This window comes from Aspergillus lentulus, assembly GCF_001445615.1.
Source record: "Aspergillus lentulus DNA, contig: Alt01, strain: IFM 54703, whole genome shotgun sequence".
NCBI lineage: Eukaryota > Fungi > Ascomycota > Eurotiomycetes > Eurotiales > Aspergillaceae > Aspergillus > Aspergillus lentulus.
In genome coordinates, this window is record NW_028322123.1 from 1,462,050 (window position 1) to 1,486,620 (window position 24,571).

Genomic DNA, 24,571 nt, shown 5'->3' on the forward strand with positions numbered 1-24,571 from the left:
GAAAGTCTAAGTGTGCATTCCACGCAGACACGCTTGCACGGTACTAGTGAGTGGGACATAAAAGGAGAAATGCATTTAGGCATTTAGGCTATGGGTGCAACCATCCTATCAATCTCTGCGGTTTTTGCTCCCACTTAACGAATGGAGAACCTAGCCGGTATCAGTCGGATTATATTGATTTGAAGTTAATAGCTTGTTAGTGTGGGGAGATTACAAACCCGTGATTTGCCTACCAGACTAAAAAAAAAAACTAAGAAGGGTTTACTATGGTGTAGGGTTATAGAAATCCTTAGTTTATCAAAACATGTAAAGGATAAGCAGAAAAACGAGGTTCTCGCTAAATATGGACCCCTTCAACCCTCCCCCAAGCAGCCTCAACAACCCTCTCCAGGTACGCCGCATCGGCCGATTCGCCCGCCCAATACCGATTCATCTCCACCGCTAAAAGCACGGCTTCCCTCCACCCCAAAGGCATCATGACCTCGCACCGCCCCTCTTTGTCCAACTGCCTCTGAATCGCCAACGCGGCAGCCACAAGCACCAGTGCACTCCGACTACAATTCCGAAGCAGAAATAGTGTCCCGTGGTGCCGATGCTTATACCCGGCGTGGTTAACCCACAGCCTCTCAGCATGCTTCTGTAATCCCTTCAGCACAAGGCTCCGCAGTAATACTCTCTCCCCATCCATCGGAAACCCGCTAATCAGCGCGTCAATGAAGGGCCAGTAGATACTTTCGTATAGATTGAGCAGGTGGCCGCGAAGGACAAATCGACAGATATCATCCGTTTCTGGCGGTTGGTCAAGGGATAAAACCCGTGGAAGCCGGATAGCCCACTCCTCTGCTTGAGATTCGTGGATACGGGTTGCTGTAGCTAATCCGTCGAGAAAATGCTCCCCGGGTAGTGTGGGGTAGAACTGCACGATTCCCTTCGCGATGCAGGATGATAAGCGGCGGAGAGAGATTTCAGAGAGGTAGAAGTACCATGATTGTTCCTCGCGGACGTGGAGGCTTTCGCTCGGGCCCGGGAATTCGGCATCCTCGTTTACCGGGGGTGTAGGGAAGAAATGTGGGTATGTGACCATTTCTGTTTGCGAGAGGGCAAAATCAGGGACGGTCAATTGGCTGCGGAGTTCACGTTCGGATTTCCAGGAGGACCAGTAGATTGTTTGTTCTCGGCTTAGAGTTCGCCCACCGCGGGTGCGTTCGCTGTGGACCGGATCGAAGACCTGCGTGTCGCGTGAGGAGGCAGAGGACTGGAATTGGAACGTTTGACAGCATGCTAGGGCATGGAGGAAGTGTTTCCAGGCGGTGTCTAAGTGGAAGAGGGTAGCTGCGTATACACCGGACAGGAAATAGCATTGTGCTTCCAGTACCCTATCTGGGCCGTCCACCGTCAGGGCTAGTCGCTTCTGTGCGGCTCTGTATAAGGAGCGGGCACTGATGATAGATGCCGACTCCTTTTCGGGTTGGTCGGGGTCCCCAAATGGGGTAGCGGTTGCCCCAAGGGCAAGAACAAGAAGGGCAAGACATGATTCTGGGGACCAGTCTAGCCCCTCAACGCAGAAATAGGCAACTAATCGGCGCGTATATGTTTCGTCGAGCACAGGATTTTTGACGTGCACGTATTGGAAAAACCGATCGAGTAGCGGTCGGGTGAGTCGCATTTCCAGGTTATCCGGTGATAAGCCCGTCCCGCTGTCTGTGTCGGTTGAGGTAGAGGCTAGAGTTAGACCCTCTCCGCGCGGGGGAACTGGGGTTAGATCAAGAATCGGCCACTGGCAAATAGCCTCAATAGATGGAGGCAACAGTCGAGTCCGGTCTACGTCAGAAACTGTCTCGCCTGGAGAGCAGTTTACAGCAACCGATGTAGACCCCCCCACATGCACCTCCAAGTTTCCTAGGTTTTCAATAGCAGACTGACACTTCCCCATCGCATCTTTAAGCTCGCTTAGTTCCTCCAAGATCTTGATGCTCGCTGGATCGAATTTGGATAAATCGACGGCGGATTGGACGCATCGAGCGCCAACCTTGAGGCAAAAGGAGCATGAAGGCTTCCGATTGTCGCATTTGGTGCGCCGCGCACGGCAGACCTGGCATGCGGTGATGGCCCTTTTGCGGGGATATGCCGCGGCTCCGCGTGGGGTCCGTCGTACGTCGCCGGCTGTAGATGGACCGGGGAGGTTGAATGGAACCTCAGGGGAGGAGGATTCCATCAAAATTGGTGGGGTCTGTGCCATGTGTTGGTGACCTCGGACGCATATGTCGCCTATTTCTGGGAGAGTCGCGGAATGTCGCAGAACTAAGAAGCTGTCCGGGGGGAAGAGCTGGCAGTTTTTGTGGTCGGTTAAAATGCCGGGATGAGTTGAGTGGAGAATAGGCTAAAGTAAGCACAAGTAAATTGATCGATAAGGATTACTAACTTTATTCTTCAAATACATAGAGGTTAATTTGATCTGGGAGGGGATATGGCCCAATGGGTTAACTCTGGTGGGGTGTTGTACAGTTCCTGCATCCCTGTCATTCCCCGTGGGGCCCCAAGGGCGGGTGGGTCTACGCATGATCCATCCCAGCCATCCTCCTACACGGAGCAGGATCCCAGGACTCAGGACGCCGATCACTATCTCGTAATCTCTGGTCCGAGTTTTGGACTATTATGCGAAGACCGGCTGCAAGGACTCGCGGAATGTCGCCCTTCCACTTTCGACATGTTCGGCAAACCCTGCTCGAAAGCACGGAATCAAGCCAGCCCATCAAGATAAGATTGCCCTTGAGGCACCAGCAAGACAAGGCCGGCGTTCGGCGTGCAAGAAGTCGTGGTGGCGCCTGTGGCCGAGGTTGTGGCCGGGGCCGCGGCGATCGTGACAGTGAGGTGGCTTGGTGCAATGTAGGTAACCCACTGATAGCACTGCTACCGGTGTCGAACGTATGTATGTATGGCTCGACTGGGGCATTACCTACAATTGCACGACGGAGTAGAGCATATCTACCTCGCCGACAGACTAGCTCTTATGAATGATACATCATACGGATATCATAACAAACGGTAGCATGTCGCACTCTTTCTGGCACGGCGACCCCAGGGATATGAGCACCAACTTCTTCGTATGTGATCGTCTATAAGTACTCTCCCTCTTCCTCCCTGATACCTTCCATATCTCTCTTCTTTTCTTCTCCTGAGTACTCATTTCAAGTGCCCTTGATACCTTGATAATTTACTTTTGCAGTGTCTATTTAGACCATCTTCAAGCGAACAGCTGTAGCCTGTTCCATTATCACAGTTATACCAACCTCATTACCCTCGCCAAGCTCCCAATTATAGTCAATAAATCATCCTAGAATCGACGCAGTTCTTGGCAAATCTTTCGGTTCTATTACACCATGACAGGTGCAATGGCAGATTTTTACTAGCTGCATGTTTGCCAGAGCCTCTTCCGCAGATAGAGACAGGAGGGCATTTATATTAGGGTAATATTACTAGATCTTGGCATTACCTGATAATCACTGTAATTGCGCAAAAAGCTACAACGCCAAGATAAGGGCCTTACCGTCCTTGTTTTAGCAGTGAACAGTGCCGCCCTTATAAATATCAGCTTCCACCGACATTCCCTGGAGCCAAATCAAGCACCCTCTCCAACCATGTCCATCCATTCACTCTCAGACGAAGTCCTACAAGGAGTTATTAATAATCTCTCTCATCGTGATGTTGCCTCACTTTCCCTGCAATCTCGCCGCATACATCGCCTGTGTGAGATGTCCACTCGGCGCAAATACCGCCGAGTAAGGCTGCGAAACACCTCAGATTGTGCAAAAGCCTTTGGGATGTTACTCTCAATACTAAAGACACCCCGACTGGGTTTATATGTCTGTAATATCCAGCTGGAGCGATCACCAACAATAAAGTATGAGGTCGTGGAGAGCTACCAACTACGCCCTGCAGAAAGGGTACTAGACTTAGATGACCTGCTTAGGCTTGAAGAAGCCATTAAACAATTGGGATTTAAGTCGGTAGAAAAGCAGGAGAAAATTTTGAATATATTACTACAGGATCCTGCTAGCATGGAGTATGGCACCCTTCTTTGTCTTGACTTAAATTCTGACTTGGAATAGTGACAATGACCCACGATCTCCATTTTTGGCTCAGGCACTAGCAGCCCTCCTGGTTTCCGTCTCACCTATGCTTGAGTCTCTTGGCTTTTGCCCTGTGGGATATGAGGAGCCCAAGCTCTTGAGACTAGAAGCAGAAGCTGATGGCGAACCACCTCCCATAGCTGACTATGTATTCAAGCATTTCCTAGAACTCGTCCGTGAGAAGGACATGCCGTTTTTACAGAACCTCCGAGCTGTCAGATTCCTAGTCGATCCAAATACCTGCGTGTACGAAACATCAGATTACCAACCCTATGACCTATTCAGCAGTCTAAACCTAGTGCGACGTCTGCCAGCCATGGAAACTGTCCACGTGGATGCTATTTCTGATCCAGATCTCCCAAGCGTTGAGCCCCCACCTCAATCAGGAAATTATACCTGTATTAAAATTCAGCACTCCAGCCTTCATTACCCGTACCTGGTATATACAATTGAATCAGCCAAACGTCTGGAAAAATTCACATATGGGATCGGCGGCCGCTTCTCAAAGAACGGTATGCTGATATCGTTCCACCCAGAGTATGTCTTTCGGGCACTTTTTGCTCACCGAGCCTCCCTGCGCCAGCTGGACCTTGATGTAGAAGGGCAAACTCGTCAACTAGACCTTGTTGGTCTGAGGTATCTGAAGTACATCCCAGAAGAAGAAGAGCAAGGATCACACCGGGACGATCCAGTTTACCTGCATGAGTGGGCTGATGAGCTTGAGAAGCTTCCTGTGGAGGAGGAACAAATATCTTCTAATGTGCCTGTGGATGCTTGGTCTCTTCGAAGCTTCTTACAACTGAAAGACCTCAGTCTAGGGGTTCATATTCTTTATCTTTATGCTCGTGGATATGGTGGTGAACAGTGTGGTAACCAGTGGGGTGACCAGAGCGTTAATGATTCTTTTTCCCTTGTCGATCACCTGCCGCCGAATCTTGAGTCACTTCGCATATATGGCTACAAGAAGGGAATGAAGCCGCGGCTGAGAAGTGTTCCACAAAACTTGCTTGAAGACCAGCTTGCTAAGCTGGTGGCGGAGAAAGATCAAAAGCTCCCCCGACTTGTCGTTATTGAGGGTATCGAGGAACTGATCCCGAATGGTGAGACGTTGGAGGGGCCCAGGAATGAAGATAAGCTTTGGAAAGGGGAGGCAGATGATGAATGGACGGACTATGAATATGAATAAGGCTTGGTTCCTATACGCTACCTGTATGCAATCCTACTTCTAGGAAGCAGGATCGCTAAGCTTGACTTATTCTGCGACTGAAATCACTGCAAGCACCAATGCGGACCATGATGCCACTAACAGTGAGACTACTCCGGATACTGCGTCTTCTGCTAGAGAGGCGGGAGATGCTGCTATGTTAGACCAAGGTCCATGAGGAGATAGATACTAGTTTAGTACTGCGTCCGTCACCGACACTCCCGCTGCATCCAGTACAGAGTCTCCCACCATGTCTGACACTGCGATCCTACTTCTGCCGAGACTGTGGTAAGTGACTCAGTCTTTAGCTTCTTGCAGGTTAGCTATATACTAACTATAGTAGAACGAGGTCGCTGACAAAGAAAGAGACAGCACCATGGAAGAATAGGTGGCTGGTTTCTTGATGTAACTGACTTTGACTTCGGAATAAATAAGCAAGCAGAAACGTAGTTGGCATTTCATCTAAACTGAAGCACACAGACAATGCTATCCCTGTATCACCGGGCACATTATCATCCAGTGGCATGCAAGATAGATGGCATTCATCTCAACTGAGACTTGCGAAGACTCCTCGCTGCCTTTTGCCACATCTTCTACAATTCCTTTCTCACTGATGGTTCGCACTACTCTTCGGTGGTGTACGACAGATATCTCTTTTACATTTTCAATTCCCATACGTCACGATTAACTCTGTTCGACTACTTTATAGAGACATGCGACAGTCTCCTCTGTACCTTGGGCCGGTGCCAGAGACACTTATTGTCTCGGGTCTGTTTTCCACCGCGGTCGTGTCACTGCTTTGAAGCATGCGACCACTATAACTGGATTACCTTTACTTTCCTTGTTCGGCACAGCCGCGATGGTCCAGCATGTACTCTCTAACCGCGGGTCCGTCCGCAGGGAGGACACGAACATAGACTCCAATAGCTAGATTGAAGGAAAGCTAGGAGAAGTTTCAGCATCCTACAGCTGAGTGCGGGCTTTTACTTCTTATTCCCAGTCATCCGAGTTCAGTCTGTCGAAGAAGATCTGCTAACACAATCTTACGATAGGGTATTCTTGGAAGCAGAGCTATTTCCACCATGGTTATTTGTTCTTATGTCAACTTCTTCAGCTGTACCAATGTAAGTATTGTCTTACTCCATCTGTCTGCAGCATTGGCGGTCTGTTTTCATTTTCGAAGTCGCGTTAGTTGTGTATGAAAACTGAGTGGTCAGATTCCTCACAAGCGCATTGAGAATGCCACGGACAACTCTGGCCTGCTTTTTATGTAATCACAGAGGCAATACGTACCTCTCTGCTCCTACAAATATCACTGTTCTCGACGCTCTTGCAATCCTTGCCTGTGAGATCAGACGTCCAGATACTCCCCATCGTCCCATCCGTGATCTTAGTTGTTGGACATTCAGGCGATGCTTTGTCATGTACAGGAAACTACAATATCCTTCACATTGCTGGATTTGCATTGCGTTACGATTGGGCTCAGCTGCTTTACATCCTAGACTCGTCCACCGCTTCCTGGAGGCTCACGTAGGTTTTGTGGTCTTTGTTCTGGTCTCATGATGCTTGTACTCCTTCCCGCAGTGCCATCGGGGCTTGAGAAAGACACGGCAACACCTACGGGACTCTAGGCTTTTGCTCACAGCTTCAGCATTATCTAAGGCCTGTCTTTCCCTGTTGCCATCTTCAATTATCAGTTTGATACGCGTCTTCTACCAGTGACCCTGCCGTCATGCTGAGTGGTGGAAATGCCTACTCATATGCTATAAGCTCCTCGAGGGATTACCAAGTCTGATTCCATATGCCAGCGGGCAGTCCTTGAGAAATGTCCCTCATGGTCTTCATAGGATAGTCCTAATACTTCAAAGTCTCCCTGGGGATATAAATTCCCGGTTTGGGCCGGCGTAAAACTGTGCTTCAAGACTTCTCTACTTTACCATCACTTGTCCCGAAGATATGGGGCATTAAGCAAACTAAAATAAAAGGAAAAAACATACAACAGCCGGGATTCGCTGGTGGTCACCCACCCAACTACTAACCGGCCGGCGTGTGGCTTAAGTACGGCTGAGCGGACGGGAAGCCCTGTTTTCCACACCCTATGGTCGTATGTGCTAGAAATTAGCAGGACGGAAATCATATAGGACGATGAGTAGGGATAGTTTGTGTTGCACTGTAGGTGCATACATCACTCAAGTGGGGAAATATGTAGTCATAGTGCCTCCAATAAGCGACATCAACATCGTTCCTCCTGCTAGAAATGAAATTTACTCATCTTGTCACTCCTTGGTGACGTTTTCGTATGCCGTGAGCTGAACATCGTACCTGCAACAATCCTACGGTTGAGATTTCAAAAACAACGCTATGTCATCCGGTTAGTAATATTTCCTTTAAGTCACCAATATCGAAGGATAGATGGCCTAACAGATGTAATGAGAGATACACATGTTTCCATTCCTTAAATGATCCCGAACGATCGCCGGGTCCGAGTATCGCATCGGCACGCGCCAAACGAACTCGGGAACTCGTATCCATTCGGGACGGGCCCGAAGATGCTAGCTAGGCTGCCAATACCACGCCGACAGCGCAGGGAGTGATGGTCTTGAGACTGGGAGATATAGAAAAACAATCAGCTATGTTGCGAGAAATAATCGCATTAAGCATTTGTGGATCAAGCTGATTATTTGTAGTTTGTACCGTCCCCTGGCATCCGTCGTCCCTCATCAACGTCAGCTGAACTGCCTGGCGACCCTTTCTCGCAAAGCTCTGTGTACCGTCAACAACCGAAGGCATTTGGATATGCGGAGTAGAAGTCTGGGCTTTTTTTTGGGAAAAGCGATGGATAATGTCCGCTGGGGACAACTTTTTTGCTGTCAGTATTGACCTAGAATTAACCGAATTTCGCTGAAAGGCCGAGAATAAGGTAAGACTCAAGAAAAGCCGAGGCACTGATTGGACCACAGAAAGAGGAAATTATCCTGCGGGCAGGTCACGTGGCAGGCACGGTTAATTACGGTCCTCGGTGACATCATCCCGATTTTCCCCTCCAATTCGATGCCCCTGGACTGAGCTTCTACCAGAGAATGATTTATTGTCTACGAAGAAAATAACTTGGTGAAAAGATGGACTAGAGTATTGTATTGCTAATGTCCACAATAATAATCTAAGAGCTGCCACTCATCAGACGCTTCACAGTAGTCCGACGACAACGGAACAACTTCAGATGAGTCCATATGTCATCGAAACACGACATCCCACGCTGGAAAGCTTTAGAACCCCTCAGTGGGGCATGGCGGGGTTTGGGGGTTGCCAATTTGCGGACGATGATAGGATTCTTCTTGCTGATTACTCTGGCAATGGTTCCAAATTAGGACTCCGTAATGCGCAAAAGCCACACTTGTCGCGTCTTAGACTAGCTGTCGTCAAGGTTCCCATCGAACGCTCCCCCCCACCGGAACACCTCCGACTCCCAGAGCTGTCCCTGGATATTTCTATCCTCTCCTTCCTCTCTGATTCCATCCATTTGTCTCTTCTCCTCTAGTTGCCTCTCTTTTGATACCCTCACTGCACATTACTATCCATTCAGCCCACACTCCCATCACAATGTCTCTCGGAAAGAAGGTCACCCTCAACACCGGTGCTCAGATCCCGTAAGTTTGGCTCCGTCTCGTCCTTGGAACTACCATAAGTCAATAACTGACCCCTGAACCAACAGTCAGCTGGGTTTCGGTACCTGGCAATCTGCCCCCGGTCAGGTCGGTGAGGCTGTCTACCACGCCCTGAAGGCTGGCTACCGTCACCTGGATCTCGCGACTATCTATCAGAACCAGCGCGAAGTCGCTCAGGGTATTAAGAGAGCCTTCCAGGACATCCCTGGCCTCAAGCGCGAGGACCTCTTCATCGTACGTTGTGCTCGCTCACCGCAATCGCCTTGACGCCATTCTAACAATTGCAGACATCCAAGCTATGGAACAGCCAGCATCACCCAGACGTTGTCGAGAAGGCTCTCGATGACTGCCTTGCTGAGCTCGAACTCGACTACTTAGACATGTACCTCGTGCACTGGCCGGTAAGAGCAACGACCAACTCGCATCATTCCCATACTGACCAGTTGCAGGTTGCTTTCAAGACCGGCAACGAGTACTTTCCTCTCGTCAAGGACAGCCCTATCCCCGAGGGCGATGTCGAAATCGATGACAGCATTTCCATTGTTGACACCTGGAAGGCCATGACCAAGCTCCCCAAGAGCAAGGCCCGTGCTGTCGGTGTTTCCAACCACACAGTTGAGCACGTAAGTGACCCGCACCTGAATTGAGACACAATAGCTCACACCCTACAGCTCGAGGCCATCATCAAGGCCACTGGCGTTGTTCCCGCTGTCAACCAGATCGAACGCCACCCTCGTCTGCAGAGCAACGAGCTGATTGCCTACTGCAAGGAGAAGGGTATCCATGTCACTGCCTACTCGGTATGCCACCCTTTTACCTTCCACTCACCATTGTCAACAGCTCGCTGATTTTTACAGGCCTTTGGTAACAACATGCTCGGTCTCCCTCTCCTCATCGCCAGCGACGAGGTCAAGGCGGTTGCCGCCGACGTCTCCAAGAGACTCGGCCAGGAAGTCTCCCCCGCCCAGGTCATCCTCGCCTGGTCTCAGGTCGGTGGCCACAGTGTCATTCCGAAGAGTGTCTCGGAAGGACGGATTAAAAGCAATTTCCAGGAGATCGAGCTTACTCCCGAGGAAGTTGAGAGGGTGTCTGCGCTCGGCAAGCAGCCCCGCCGCTTCAACATCCCATACACTGCCAACAAGCCTCGCTGGAATATCAACATCTTCGGCGAGGAGGAGGAGAAGCCCGCCACCCACAAGGTTATTATGTAAATGTCATACCTGATGATTGATGTATATATGTTCTTTTGGGGGGGATATAGAGCGGTACATAAAAATGATATCCATGAGATGACTACCCAGTAACGAACTGAAGTTTGTATTAGAACAGCACTGAGTATACTCAACAATTGAAGCTTCCCTTGCTTGTAGCTGAACCACCACGGCATCAATCCGGAACAGAAACCCGCTGCGTGCTGGCCTCGCTCAGTTAATTTTATAAGTGAACATAAAAGATCACATTCTAAAACAGGTTACAGTTCAGCAAGGTCTCGGACTAGTTCGACAAGGTCTCAACTTACCCTAGATATCCTGAGACCTTGCTGAGCTAAAGTGTCAGAAAGGTTCAACGAGGTCTGAGAAAATATTTGAGACTTTGTTAAAGTTTTAAGTTGTATTTAACACTTGCTTATACCTTAATCTATAGACTAGGTGTAATATTCAAATCATTGTATAGTAGGGGTATCAAATGATTTATCATCATCATATAGTAGGGAGATCAAATCGTCATATAGTAGGGATTCGAATTATCATATAGTAAGGGTATCAAATTATTATACACTTATATATTGCTCTGTATAGGTAGAATATACATACAGAAAGTTATTGGAACCCACCCAGTAACTATATGTTCAAACTATAAATATCCAAGTACGGTAGTATTTAATATTTCCACTATATGGTGATTTAAATCATTCAATATCCCTACTATACGACGATTTGATATCCCTACTATATGATGATGATAAATCATTTGATACCCCTACTATACAATGATTTAAATATTACACCTAGTCTATAGATTAAGGTATAAGCAGGCGGTAAATAGAAACTTAAGAGCTTAACAAAGTCTTAGATATGCTAAGATGAAATTCATCAAGGTCTCAAATTCTATGTGGATCACATAAGAGTTTCAGACCTTGTTAAACTTTTCCAAGACCTTGCTGAACTGTGCCCCCGTTCTGGAACACGCTTAGTCCCGGTCATGTTTAATTAATTGTCTGCCTCACACCCTTGGAGACGGTACATGCTACATCCGTTACCTATATCGCATTGCCTCCAGAGGAGAAAGCTACGGCAGACTCATGAACAAGTCCAACATCGCCGGATAATTCGGAGTCCCCAGCCCCGTAACCGGATCCCATCCCTTCGCAGCCGAGAACCCCTGCGTGCCACAGCCCGGGTTACTCCCCTGCGTGATATCATTGAGCACCTCCGGGTGCGCATACAGCACGGGATTCACAAAGCCCACGGTCGACTTGCCAGCCGCAAGCCGCTCCTCGTTAATCCTAGTCAGGATGGCCGCAAACACCGGCGCAGCAGCAGAGGTACCGCCAATACGCGTCGGTATGCCCTTGTTGAAGATGACGACGTTGTCCCCGATGGCCGCGACGTCCGGGTACGCGCGTCCGATCCGGTTGTAGATGCCGCCGTTCTCCGCGAAGCTGCTATTGTCCACACCCTCGTAGAACGGGTACCCGGGATCGGCGCGTGAGAAGTAGTCCTTGACTGCCTGCTGCTGATAGTCTGCGCGCTCGTAAATGTTGCTGAACCCGCCGCCGGAGGGGAACGAGGTCACGGCGACTTCTTCGTCCTTGCGGGGGTCGGCGCCGAGGGGGAGGTAGGTCCCGCCTACGGCGGTGAGGTAGGGACAGGTGGCTGGGAAGTCTGGAGCGAAGACTTTACCTTCCGTCCCGAGGCAATTATTCGGAGTGGGGTCACCGTTCCTGCCTTCGACGCCGGAGTCACCGGATGCGACGACGACGGAGACGCCCTGCAGGCCGAGTTTCATCCACTCGGCGCACTGGCGGCGTTGGTAGGCGATTGGGAGATCGGCCTCGGCGCCGCCGTACGAGATGGAGAGCACCTTAGGGGGCTGGTAGACGCCGCACTGGAGTTGGCCTTTGTAGCCGCCGTCGGCGGGATTGGGGTACGGCGGGTCTAGAGGGGAGATCTCGTTGCAGTAGGACCCGTCAATCGAGTCGAGGTAGGTGTTGAGAAAGCCAGTGAAGTTATAATTTCCCTCATATTTTGGATCATCAGTCTGAAAAAGAATGGAGTTCTGCGGCCAGATGATCGGGTAGGATATTTGAAAGTCCAAGTCGGATTCTGGCCCTGCGTTGGACACGCTCGTTGGGGCTTGAGCGCCGTCGACGGCCTTCAGGACGGGATGAGTGCCCTGGGGAATTTGCCTAGGCGGGTCAGCGATGATAGGACACAGCAGGGGCTAACATACGGTGCAAAAGTTGAGAAGAACAGGTCGAGATCCTCTTGACTGTAAACGTCCCCTAGATCCTCAAAGATGCCCAATTCATTACCCTTGGTGGCCTTTGTGCCGCGAGTGATGTTATAGACAGCGGATACGCAGCCAGGCGTTACTGCAACATCGCAAATTGCCAATGAGTTACCCAGTAGCTCGGACAAAGGCAGGGTCACCGGTTCAAGGATTGGTGGCAGCGGGCTTCCCAATGAACGCTTTTCCATGCTCCGAGTCCTTTTGACCCCTTCCACCTCTAGTAGCTTGATGCCAGGGGTGATGTAGTCGATATGCCGTTGCACAGACTGGGGGACATGGTACCTGCATGATTAGTATGATTATCACTCGGAGAGAAGGCCAGCACGTACTCCCGGCAAGCAATGTGCGCCTTTCCCGTGCCTCGATGTGTATATTGATGATATTCGGTACGAAGTAAGCGCTCAGCTTCCGCTACACTCACATCCAATTGCATCCACTGCAGGTTGGCAGACTGAGAGATGCGGTCGGCGGATATGCCCTCAGACTCAAGCCATGTTCGAACATGATCAACGGTCTCCTGACTCGGAGCAAAGAGATCGTGGACCTCTTCGACGGAGAGATGTTGTCCATAGCGAGACGAGCGGGGATCGGATCTACCTTTCATCAACGAAGAATACACCCAAGTTCACTCAAATCACATACACCTCCATCAACAAGTCATGACCACGGTCCAGGTTCGACTGCCTGAGACCAATCCTCATAGGCAAGATAGAGGCCTTATCCAGTCTCTTCTCCACCGACCAGGAGGGAGGCAGGACAGCACGACGTTCATGCACGACATAGTCGTTCGGGGTGGGACTACCGAGCACGCCAGCTGCAGCTGCAGCTCCTAGGAGTATGTGTGAGAACCGCATTGTTCAGCGCAAAACCAGCAAGTATGTACCCAGCAAGACGGCCTGGGAACCGCTTTATATAAATCCCCAGGTCCCATCTCTCCTGATCGACATCTACAACCCCCGCACGACTCGCATATCATGCCCATCACGGATTAGACTGATGTTGCCTATCATGATGGAACGTTGCAGTGGAGTATAGCACTGGCACAGAGCGGAGCTAACAGACGCGAGCACATGCTAAGATAGAGGACCAGCTTGTGTTATCATGTCGATCGACATCAACCCAGGGACTGTGTCCTACCTGGATCGGATGTGCGATACCGCGTTTCTCCTTTCTCCAACTCGTTCATGGCGTTGTACCGCAGCGGGGAATGAAGGCTAGCTGAAGCTTATTACATCCCGTTTTTCAATTATCCGAGACAACAAGCAAGGCTGTGATTGAAGATGCATGCAGTCAGTTACCAGCGCAGCTGCTTCCGTGCCGCGGGGACAATTGCCTTGCCCAAGCACACGTGAAGGATCCACGACCACGATCTTCATATCTTTAACGAGTTAAAAGACAGGTGATCAGGTTCACTTCTTGCGCACAGACACGAGGTAGGACACTCTGTTTTGAAGAGAAGTTGTTCGACTGGAATGGATTATGCGGCATTGACCGTCTTGCAAGCATAGCCTCGGCATACAGCCGCATAGATAAGCCATGAAGAAGCATGCGCAAAGCGTAAACAAGTTTTCGCCGAGCAACTCTACGCTCCAGTTGACGCTGTAGGTCAGGAGGTTCTAACTTCTCGGGTTGAGCTAAAGCTCAACCCCACCGCCGATCTAGTCTGTATCCAGGGGCAAATAGGTAAAGATCGACTTGATAATCAGTGACGGGCGAAGCACTACGGGGACGAACGCTCTGATTTGAAGGAGCAGTGTGTTGGGATGGTGTAAGATTAGAATTCGTCGGGGTGCTGTCGCCGCTGTGATATAGAATCGTTGAAGAGACTACCTTCAGCAGATGCAAACGTTGGAGCCGAGTAAGTACATGGCGCTACACATGCACAATCGTGTGACACTCGACAAATACAATAAAAGGACAGGAAAGTACAAGGAATGAATTAAATGTTTAGAACGACTCATCAATTCGTGTCGCCATTAAATGCCATCAATTCGTGCTACATGAAATAAACCCGACTTGGGTAGCGGCCTGATAGACATCGTAAAATGACCGGGCAGAATGCTTAGTGCTATCCCCAGTCTAAAACAATTGCTCGCCAGCCGTACATTCCTTTCATGAGGGTATCGCCTCGTTCCATAGGTCTCCATGACCATCCGTCAAAAAATGTCCAAAACTCCTGTGTTACCAAGCCGGACAACCCGAGTCCGACAACTGAATCCATCCCCGGGACGATCCACCTTATTATGATGGGGAATGACTAATGGCGAGCCTGTGATCAAAGAGGCAAATAATGAAACAGCAGAGTATCTAGGGTCTGCGAGAAAATGTTGTATTGAATGGTCAGCGTATGACGACGTGAAGACCCCGTCGAGAGGCCGATATCCATCCAGGGCCATTTCTTTTGGCGATTGATGAAGCTATGGAAGATGCATAGCCGAATAGGTCAAAACCTGACCGAAGGTAGGACCTCGCATAGTATGAGCGAGACCCCGCTCACTTGAGGGCGAGGAGCTATTGTAGATCAGATGAGGGCATAGGATGGAGCAGCCAATCCCACTCTTAAGTTATAAAAGGACAATCAGATCTTGTCCCAATGGAGGAGCCACCGGCCAGCGAGGCCAGAGGAATAGTTGCTCACGAACCGAGCCACTTCCACAACAACTGCACAAGACGCTTGCGATGAACCGGCTTGGCGACGTAATCGTTCATGCCCCTGGCAAGGTACGTCTCCGCGTCTCCCTTGAGCGCATTCCCGGTGAGTGCTATGATCGGCACTTCGCTGTTCACTTCACGAATCTTGGTCGTTGCTTCGAGTCCATTCATAACCGGCATGTTGATGTCCATGAGAATTGCATTGTAGGAGAGAGGTGTTTGTTTCACCTGTCGGACTGCGTCGGCGCCGTCCCAGGCCGTGTCCACACGTTCGAAACCGAGGCTTTTGAGGAGCTTCAGCATGACGATTTGGTTCACCATATTATCTTCCACCAGCAATATGTGCATGTGGGGAGCAATCCCCTTGACCTCTTCTATGGGTTCGTACGCATTTTCGGCGGTAGCAGGGGAGGTGTCCTTACTATGCGACGGAACGTCGACACCTTGCATTCTCACGTCGAGCCAAAAGCAGCTACCCTTTCCTTCTGGGTTGGGTTTATAACCAACACTGCCATCCATCAACTCTGCCAGGCTCTTGCAGATGGACAAGCCAAGTCCTGTACCCTGGTACCGCTTGGTGGCCGAATCCGCAAAGCGCGTGAATGGAGTAAAAAGGGTGTTGATGGCATCTTCGGGCACTCCGATGCCAGTATCAGTGACTTCTGTCGTGATTGTGTACATATTGGCATCGTGCTCGTCTATTGCGAAGCGATGGGTGACCTTGACATGGCCTTTCTCGGTAAACTTCATCGCATTTCCCACGAGGTTCTGAATCACCTGCCGATACCGAAGGGGATCACCCCGGAGCAGTTTGGGGAAGCCCGGGGGCATGGAACAGGAGATCTCCACAGCGGGGTTCAAGGCCTTGCAATTCCGTACCACTGCTCCCACGATATTCTCGACGCTCAGGACATCCGTGTTCAGAGAGAAGGTGCCGGAGGATAATTTAGAATAATCAAGAACGTCGTTGATCACTTGAAGCAAAATCGACATGGAATCCTCGATAATGGAAGTGTATTCACGTTGCTGAGCGTCGAGCTCCGTGCTCCCCAGCATGGTCAATGCCAAGTGCATTCCATTCATGGGAGTCCGAATCTCATGGCTCATATTGGCCAGGAAGTCGCTCTTCATCTTGGATGATTCCTCAAAGGCTGCGACCATCCGCGCTTCAGCCGCTTTTCGCTCGGTCAAGTCGCGTGTGACTTTGACGAAACCAACGTGCCGGCCGAATGAGAAGATGGGTGTAATCATTACGTTGGCCCAAAAGCGTGAACCATCCTGACGATACCGCCAGCCTTCATCCTCGACTTTTCCATCCCGTAGGCACAATTCAAGCTCCTTGCCAGGTTTGTCCGACAGTCGATCCTCGGGTCCGTAAAAGATTGAGAAATGCCGACCGATGATCTCACTCGCCTTATATCCCTTGATAATCGCGGCGCCCGAATTCCACGTTGCAATGTTGCCGCGCGCGTCCAGCATGAAGATAGCGTAATCTCGGACCGTGTCAACCAGGATCTTATAAGTCTCATTGATGTAGGCATTATGCAGCGACTCGTTATGCGTCCTCGTGACATTGTGCGCTTCCAAGACCAGGTTCAGCAGAGTAGTTCCCTGGAAGATGGGCGTGATTTTCAGTGAAAAATAAGAGCTGATTCTGGGAAGATGGATAGTCTCGATAACCTGGACAGCCCGAGTCGTGATCGCCACGTGCAATGCACCGTTCAAAGTCGGAATGTCTGGCGCAGGTATCGTGATGAGTGGAAGCTCGTAGATTGAGGCTCCCAGCATGAAGTCTCGAGACTTTCCGCAGAAAGCAAGGTGGCTGTCCGACACCTCCATCACGCGCAAGGACGAGTCGAGGATGAGGGTCGGCACAGGAGTGAAGCGGAAAATTCGATTCAGCGAAGAAATGTCGTTCTGCACGACCTCTCCGTCGGCGTCATGCGGAGTGTCACATCGTGGAGTCTGAGGCGGTTTAGCTGTATCCTCATCACTGCGTTGAAGATTGAGTTGCTCTTCATCTGGAGGAGTTGCGACCGTGGAAAGCTTGTAGGGCCGCTGCTGGCCATCCCGGAGATGAAGGTGAAGGAGCTCCTTGTCGAGGACCATTTTGGCTAGCTGAATCCCCCGCAACTAGGCTAGCGAGGTAACAGCAGAAACGAAGCTAACAGAGAACTTCGCTACTGCGGAACACGCATGAGGAGAGCGTTGTTTTTCAGTTCCCCAATTTTGTGCTGTGGCTCTCTTTTGCCTCTTTCCCTTGTGGCGCAACCGAGGAGGTCCGAAACAGGATCGAGAACCGGCCGAGCGGACGAACGATGAGAATTGCCAGCAGGACTTTGGACCAGTCCACTCACTCACCCAGACAGAAGACGACAGATGATGGTCAGCAGATGGTTGTCAGTAGATGCACGTGGAATGTGGAAAGGTATGAACGAGAAAGAGGTAGAGTAGAAATCCACAGTCGCAGATGATGATTCTTCGCTGCCCCCACGGAGAGCCAATCAAAGTTTAGTACCTAGTAATATTCTTAACTCAAGTCAGTTCTGCCACTCAAGAGGCAAATAACGATAATAAATGACCCTGGTGTCTATTGTGGATTTGGAATTGGTCAAGGCCATTCCAAAGGAACCAGTTGCAGGCCTGCAGGCCAGAAGGCCCATAAGTATAATACTATTCCATTCACCAGTCGCATAATCGCAGTAGACTACTACCACCCACGTCATCGCAGCAGCGCACTGAGAAAGAGTTCTTACTCATCTCACACGCTTGTACCGTTTTTTGCCATTCTGCTGTGTAGCCACTGGCTGGAAGGAAGTTCCAGCCGGCTGCGGGGAAGGAAGTAGCGGTACAGGAACCTGTTTTTTGTCATTCTGTGTGAATCTGGAACGGATCTACCAGACTTAAGTTAGCGACCCACAGTACTACGATGGGAAAGAGTCTCCAAACAGAAATAGTCCTTTGCCCCCCCTGTACTGTATCTCTTAAGCCGAGATTATTGTTCGTGTACCTCTGGAGAGAGGCGAATAATTTCTAGATTTCTAGCACTACTCGTCCATTTTCGGTGTCCCTGCACTTTTAAGGACTTTAATGCGATCACATCTGGCTCATCTAATTGGCTTTGAAGTCCCCACACCGGGAAAAGTACCACCAGATTTTACCCATGATAATTCAACTAAACCAAATCAAGCAGCCTAGGCGCACAGATCCCTTGCATCTGACTCGTGAGTCGTGAACTCGTTGGGTTTGATGATCGGGCCCAACGTTGGTGCTTTTTCCTTCCCATAGTCCAACATTCGTATTGGCATTTCTCAAATCACTTCAGAGCAAGAGGCGATATTACCCGGCGATCCCCGGGAATCTGACACGCGGATGCCGATAGCTCAGCCGATCAAGATGGCTGATGACACAATGACATGCGGTGTGTGACATTCCTTCCATACTAGAGAGTAGGACTCGGCCGAGACATCAGGAATGATATGCACACCTGATCTCGCAGAGAGCAGTCCTGGTGGCCTCAAATTTAGATAAATCATGGGGGTAGTAAGTGCAAGAGACCATGTCCTTATCAGAAGTAGAATATAGTCTGCGTTATCCGGTTCCGCGCGCCTGGCTACTGGGTGGCTGAGCGCGCGATGGGGTGGATCCAGATTCCTGAACGGAACATGCCAAAAGCTTGGAAGCGCTGGTTCGAGACAAGCTAATCCGAGTTGGAGTAAATTTCGATGTTTTGAGCCAGAAAATGTGTCAGGGATCTGCAATCGGGAGGACCCGCTGACGCCAAAGATTCACGAAGAATCGCATGGACAAGGTAACTCAACGTGGTCAGCAGGGGTCGAACTTAGGTGAAAGTACTAAGTTTCTTGGAAGTCTGGAAGTCTGGAATCATATCAGCAGTAATCGTAGCCGGCCTGTCCTTATCACTATACTATGTGGACACGGCAATTGGACTTAGAAGGTCACCGATTTAATGTGGTATCACATGGCATTTCAGGCATTTTGGTCTGCCTAAGGCACACTTCATAGGCTTACATGCATAGGATCGTAGCAATAGTAACTACAAGCTTATATTGCTCATTGAATCTTCCTAAAGGAGTGCTCAGAGTTAACATAAGAGATCTTATAGGATGACATTTCCTCTCTCGCACTTCTCCAGCATCGTTAACAGCGCTTCCGCTATACCATACGAAAACGCATAGCCGCCTCCTCCGAATCCATATGCTGATAAGATTGTCCGCTGGCCCAATTGCTCCGAATCCAAGCGAAACCCACCCTGCCTTGACGGTCGAATACCGATAATATAGCTCAATGACTCTTCGGGGGGATCTGCGGGAACAATCTCTGGGGCGAGACGATGAGCACGCGCGATCTCGTCTCGAGCAACGTCCATATCAACCTCTGGGGACCTGTATACTGTTAGCTTCGTCAGAGCTGCATGCACAGGAAACGTCACTGACAGGTTATTCGGCTGCTTGACTCCCCCTAACACTACTCCCTCGGATAAAGGACGGGGGATGACATAGGTATACTCTTTTCCATTGCGAAAGTACATCTGTCGACACTTGTCGGTACGGTAAAAGACATTCTGGCCTCGCTCAGGAAAGCACTTGTCATCCCGGACGTCGGCGAGGGTTTTGCTTCCGAGCCCGCTGGCGTTGATGAAGACACTTGACTCGGGGAACATGGTGTATAGTTCCTGGAGGGACCCAACCCGCTTCCGAATGAACTGACCACCAAGGGCGGTTATCTGCTTTCCAAGATAGGGCATGTGACGTGTCGGATCCGTTACCAGTGTTTGGTATGACCACCCGCAGTGGAAGTTAGGAGGATATTCGCCGGGTTCCAGTTCACGAAACTACCTCCGTCAGTATGCCGATACACAATGAGCGGGACCGCTCCATTACCTACATTTGAGACCACAGTTTTACCCCAGATGGAGGAGTTCTCGGATGGCGCTTCTTCAAGATACTCGCGCGCATCCACAAGGCAAACTCCCGACTCGGGGCCGTCTTGCGACATCTTCAACAGATGCCGATGCGTCACAGCTTGAAGGTATCGATATTCGGGGCTGATACCGCCAGCAGCATGCCATGTTGCTCCAGCCCAGGCAGATGCGTAGAGAATATTTTGGTCGCCTGGCAGGAACTCGGCAACAACCACAACGCGAAAGCCATTCAAGAGGAGCTGTCTTGCTGTAGCGCACCCGATGATTCCTGCGCCTAGAATGACGATCGGACGTTGTGAGAATGGTACAGGAGACGTGTGGAGACTTTGATCGCATTCCCCCATTTTGTGCATGAAATCTTGCTGATACTTCTGTAGAGATTCGAGACTCGATCGTTTGTCTCAGAATATGGGGATGGGATAGTTCCCAAATATCAAGAAGCTGGATTCTCAGAGGGAAAAGGATGAGGGTACAAGAAAGACACCCAACAAAGCTGCCCGAAGGGAGAAGATCTTGGTCGGTGCTGATAGTACCTGATGTATCCGGATATTGATCCTTTTTAACACAAACTATGCCCGATCACCGTTCAGATGCATTGCAGTTCATTTCTTTATATCCGCCAGCCACAACTCTCTTAGCAGAAATGGCTCCTGACATCTGCGTTGGAATCGGAGAGCGCTCAGATCCGACTGTCGGCTCTACCCGCTGGTAGAGGACAATAGTTATTATCAGTGCAATGGACTAGAGATAGACTAATCTGCAGCCAAAGTATTGCAAGGCACGTCAACTCAATTCTTAGGTTTAATGATCCGACCAATCTGGAAGAAACTAGCGGCCCATACCGACAAGCCCGTGGATGTTTCTCCCTGAAGACTACGTTTATCAGAAGACTCTGGCTAAGAATCAGAGCGAATAGATTAAGATCTGCGAAGAATGAGATGGCTCCTTCTGACTCTGCGAGTCATGCTGCATATAATGCCGTCTTGCGGGTTGAGGAGTTTTACCGAAACTACTCCGTTTGAAAGCAAAATAGTCTTTTCATCCTTTGGCGACCCAGTCGAATCATTGATCTGATTTTTCACAATAAATATATTACTGGAGTCTTCTCCAGACGGATCTTCTCAACAATTCGATCTGGCATCTTCTTTGACAATATACTGTATTCTTGGTCGGAAGAACACGATGTTTCGAGTCTCTCAACGGCAGTGCAATCACCTGACTTTAGTCCCCTCAACTGATGCAGAATTCACGTTGCAGGAGGCAAAGAAGGTGATTTATCCATCAATCAGTCATTAGAATTCGAACCACCAGCACGGACTATTTATCTTAATTCTTTACTTCACTTGCTTTATTGATTGTGAATTCCATAACGAGTAACAGTATTCACCTTATGCCTTAGAACTCAGATTGTTGAAGGGCGACAGCCTAACAACAACAACAAAAGTTATTCGCTACATTGAACCGGGGAAATAGCCAACTCTCATCCATTTATCCCATTCCCATACCCATACATCATCGACTGTATCATCTCTCGAGTCTAGGAAACAAGCTACTTATGGTGGCGTCAGATATCGTGCAACTGGGGTTTCACCTACAACAGGCCATGCACTTTTTCTGATCGATCTCCACCACGCCAGACCCATCTCCGATCAGTCAGACGAGCCTCTACGGTCCTACCCGGGACTAGATAGTCTAGGCTGATTTCGAGTATACATAGTAGCATTCCAGGTTGCAACTTAATGAAGCCAGGATATGGCTGGGATCCAGAGTCCTCATGTTGATTCGCCAGAAGATGAAAAGGTCCAATGTAAGGGATCGGTTCAGGTGGGTTTCGCCTTGCAATCCGTGTTCTATTGCACATGTCTCCACCGTGTTTTTATTTCCTATTCAAGTGTGACATCTTGATTGCGATCCACAAGTCAATATCTGCCCATAAATCTCCACTGGTGATACGGTAGGTGCAGGTTTGGGTATTAACGAGAAGTTTTGACTAGGGACCTTCTACAACGGCGGTCCATGAGCATGCCAGCGTCCTCAACGACTATGATGCTCAGAAAATCCTCCCGTATGAAGCTGACGATTCTCCATTTCCTGAGGTCCGCGCCGTGGTGCAGCCAGTTGACGACGTGAGTCTGCCTGTCAACACAGTGCGTGTGTGGATCATCGGCATCATATTCACTATTGTATGTCCTACATCTCTTGAAATTATCTGTAGATCAAGTCGCTAATGCATTAACAGGTGGGAAGTGGGTTGAATCAGTTCTTTAGTCTGCGACAGCCCAGTGTCAGCATCAGTGCTCTGGTCGCGCAGCTCGTGGCGTACCCGATCGGTTGCGCGTGGGCAAAATGGGTGCCACTGGGCTTGGCGAATCCGAACCGGCATTTCAACATCAAGGAGCATGCTTTGATCACAATTATGGCCAATGTCTCCTTTGGATCTGCTTCAGCTACCCAGGTGATTGAGGCTGCCTTGAAGTTCTACGGGATGCCTTCACGAGGCGGATATTACCTGCTTTTAACGATAACCACCCAGCTACTCGGCCTGGGTCTGGCGGGGATGGCTTCGCGCTGGCTCGTTGGTCCTGCTACGATGATCTGGCCTGGGGTGTTATCAAACGCTGCGGTGCTACAGACACTGCATTCACGCAGCAATCTGCTCGCAGATGGGTGGATTGTGTCCCGCCTTCGTTTCTTTCTAATAGTGTTTGGTGTTGGTGCTATCTGGTATTTTGTCCCAGGCTATTTGTTCACCGCGTTGAGCTCGTTCAGTTTTGTGTGCTGGATTGTCCCGCATAACGTCGTCGTCAATCAGCTGTTTGGCCAAGAGACCGGGCTGGGGATGTCTCTTTTGACCTTTGACTGGGCACAAGTCGTCTTCGCGAATCAAAGTCCGCTCCTCGTTCCTTTCTGGGCCGGACTCAACGTGATGGGGTCGTTTGCCTTGTTTTACTGGGTCATCTGTCCCATCATCTATTACACCAACACATGGTACTCGGCCTATATGCCTATGATGAATTCTAATACGTTTGACAACACCGGCAGACCATATCACACAAAGCGTGTCATGAATAGAGATGGGACGGTTGACACTGAGGCATACCGCCGTTATTCGCCCATGTTTCTTCCGGCAGGCTATGCACTGACCTACGGGATCGCATTCGCCAATCTTACAGGCATCTTTGTCCACGTTGCGCTGTATAATGGAAAGGATCTGTGGGAGCAGTGGAAGGGCAGGAACAAGAAGGATATCCATGCGCGATTGATTGCTGTCTACGCAGGCGTTCCCTGGTGGTGGTTTGCCGGCGTGACCGTTCTGATATTCGCGCTCAGCATCGTAGCCAACGAAGTCTGGCACACGGGGCTTCCGGTTTGGGCTGTTGTGATCGCGTTTATCCTTCCTATGATCTACTTCGTTCCAGTTGGGATCATCAAGGCTACGACCAACATCAGCAGCAACCAGTTGAACCTGATCACGGAGTTCGTTGGAGGATATACTTTTCTGGGACGACCTCTGGCAAACATGATATTCAAGTTCTACGGCTATGTAGCTGTCTCCCAGGGTCTGGAGTGAGTGCGATCCCGTCACTAGTCGACAAAGCTGACAGTTTAGATTTGTGGCCGACATGAAACTCGCTCATTATCTCCACATCGCCCCACGTACACTCTTCATGGCCCAAGGATTAGCTACCCTCGTAGGAGCCATCGTTCAATGCGGTGTCACCGTCTTTATGGTCACAAGATTTGACAAAATCTGTACCCCAGAGGCTGATGGTGGATTCACCTGTCCTCACGGTCGAGTAACATATTCGGCTTCTTTGATATGGGGTAAGTGCATCCCTCCTTCCTCCTGATACTCTTACTGACAGACAAGGCGCCCTGGGTCCCGGACGAAACTTTTCTCCCGGTCAAATCTATGGTAATCTCCTCTGGTTCTTCCTCGCTGGGCCTGCAGTAATTGTCATCACCTTTCTCCTTGGACGACGATGGAAGTGGTTTAACAAGATCTCTTGGCCTGTCGCCTTTGGAGCCATGAGTCTTGTTCCGCCTGCGACAGGGATCAATTTCTCCTCGTGGTGGGTGGTCAATGTAATCTTCAATGGAATCATCAAGCGGAGGAAGCCTGCATGGTGGTCCAAGTACAGTGGGTCATATTTGACTCTGCGGTAATGCTTGTACTGACTCGCTTAGATTACGTTCTGTCTGCCGCCCTCGACTCTGGCGTCGCCGTGGCCACCGTCGTCATTTTCTTTTGCATCATGCTTCCTGCCGGCCCATTGCACTGGTGGGGGAATATAGTGTATCGCAAGACTGCAGACGGGATGGGAGCGCCTCTCAAACACTTGCCGTCTTCGGGATACTTTGGGCCACCGAGAGGGACATGGGAATAGATAGATCCCTCCGCATATAACGAATTCATGACCATCCAGCCTCGTCCCAGGAACTACCCATCAATAGAAGTAAC

At 49.9% G+C, this 24,571-nt stretch overlaps 7 protein-coding genes and 1 non-coding gene across 8 annotated transcripts; 3 read left to right on the plus strand and 5 right to left on the minus strand.

Moving 5' to 3' along the window:
• Nucleotides 1-337: 337 nt before the first annotated feature.
• ALT_0449 (Zn(II)2Cys6 transcription factor) lies at nt 338-2,215 on the minus strand (the record flags this gene model as incomplete). The annotated part of the gene is made up of 1 exon (XM_033555002.2): nt 338-2,215. One exon carries the CDS (start codon nt 2,213-2,215, stop codon nt 338-340), a length of 1,878 nt encoding a protein of 625 aa, XP_033410893.2.
• Nucleotides 2,216-4,176: 1,961 nt separating this feature from the next.
• ALT_0450 (uncharacterized protein) lies at nt 4,177-5,316 on the plus strand (the record flags this gene model as incomplete). The annotated part of the gene is made up of 1 exon (XM_033555001.2): nt 4,177-5,316. One exon carries the CDS (start codon nt 4,177-4,179, stop codon nt 5,314-5,316), a length of 1,140 nt encoding a protein of 379 aa, XP_033410892.2.
• Nucleotides 5,317-7,324: 2,008 nt separating this feature from the next.
• Nucleotides 7,325-7,440, minus strand: ALT_r001. Its single transcript, XR_004500595.1, has one exon. It is a non-coding gene; the product is annotated as an 8S ribosomal RNA (ribosomal RNA).
• Nucleotides 7,441-8,934: 1,494 nt separating this feature from the next.
• Nucleotides 8,935-10,210, plus strand: akr1 (putative aldehyde reductase (AKR1); the record flags this gene model as incomplete). Its single annotated transcript, XM_033555000.1, has 6 exons — nt 8,935-8,981; nt 9,047-9,233; nt 9,287-9,400; nt 9,449-9,622; nt 9,671-9,799; nt 9,857-10,210. 6 exons carry the CDS (start codon nt 8,935-8,937, stop codon nt 10,208-10,210), a joined length of 1,005 nt encoding a protein of 334 aa, XP_033410891.1.
• Nucleotides 10,211-11,288: 1,078 nt separating this feature from the next.
• Nucleotides 11,289-13,366, minus strand: ALT_0452 (S53 family peptidase; the record flags this gene model as incomplete). Its single annotated transcript, XM_033554999.1, has 4 exons — nt 11,289-12,408; nt 12,453-12,794; nt 12,842-13,105; nt 13,155-13,366. The coding sequence occupies 4 exons, from the start codon at nt 13,364-13,366 to the stop codon at nt 11,289-11,291; spliced, it is 1,938 nt and encodes a 645-aa protein (XP_033410890.1).
• Nucleotides 13,367-15,146: 1,780 nt separating this feature from the next.
• On the minus strand, nt 15,147-17,273 carry fos-1 (sensor histidine kinase/response regulator Fos-1/TcsA; the record flags this gene model as incomplete). The annotated part of the gene is made up of 1 exon (XM_033554998.2): nt 15,147-17,273. The coding sequence occupies one exon, from the start codon at nt 17,271-17,273 to the stop codon at nt 15,147-15,149; it is 2,127 nt and encodes a 708-aa protein (XP_033410889.2).
• A 2,011-nt stretch (nt 17,274-19,284) lies between these two features.
• Nucleotides 19,285-20,453, minus strand: ALT_0454 (FAD-dependent oxidoreductase; the record flags this gene model as incomplete). Its single annotated transcript, XM_033554997.1, has 3 exons — nt 19,285-19,570; nt 19,622-20,019; nt 20,073-20,453. 3 exons carry the CDS (start codon nt 20,451-20,453, stop codon nt 19,285-19,287), a joined length of 1,065 nt encoding a protein of 354 aa, XP_033410888.1.
• Nucleotides 20,454-21,861: 1,408 nt separating this feature from the next.
• On the plus strand, nt 21,862-24,497 carry optF (glutathione transporter 1; the record flags this gene model as incomplete). The annotated part of the gene is made up of 6 exons (XM_033554996.1): nt 21,862-21,933; nt 22,104-22,292; nt 22,349-23,676; nt 23,720-23,934; nt 23,981-24,250; nt 24,298-24,497. 6 exons carry the CDS (start codon nt 21,862-21,864, stop codon nt 24,495-24,497), a joined length of 2,274 nt encoding a protein of 757 aa, XP_033410887.1.
• Between the last annotated feature and the right edge of the window lie 74 nt (nt 24,498-24,571).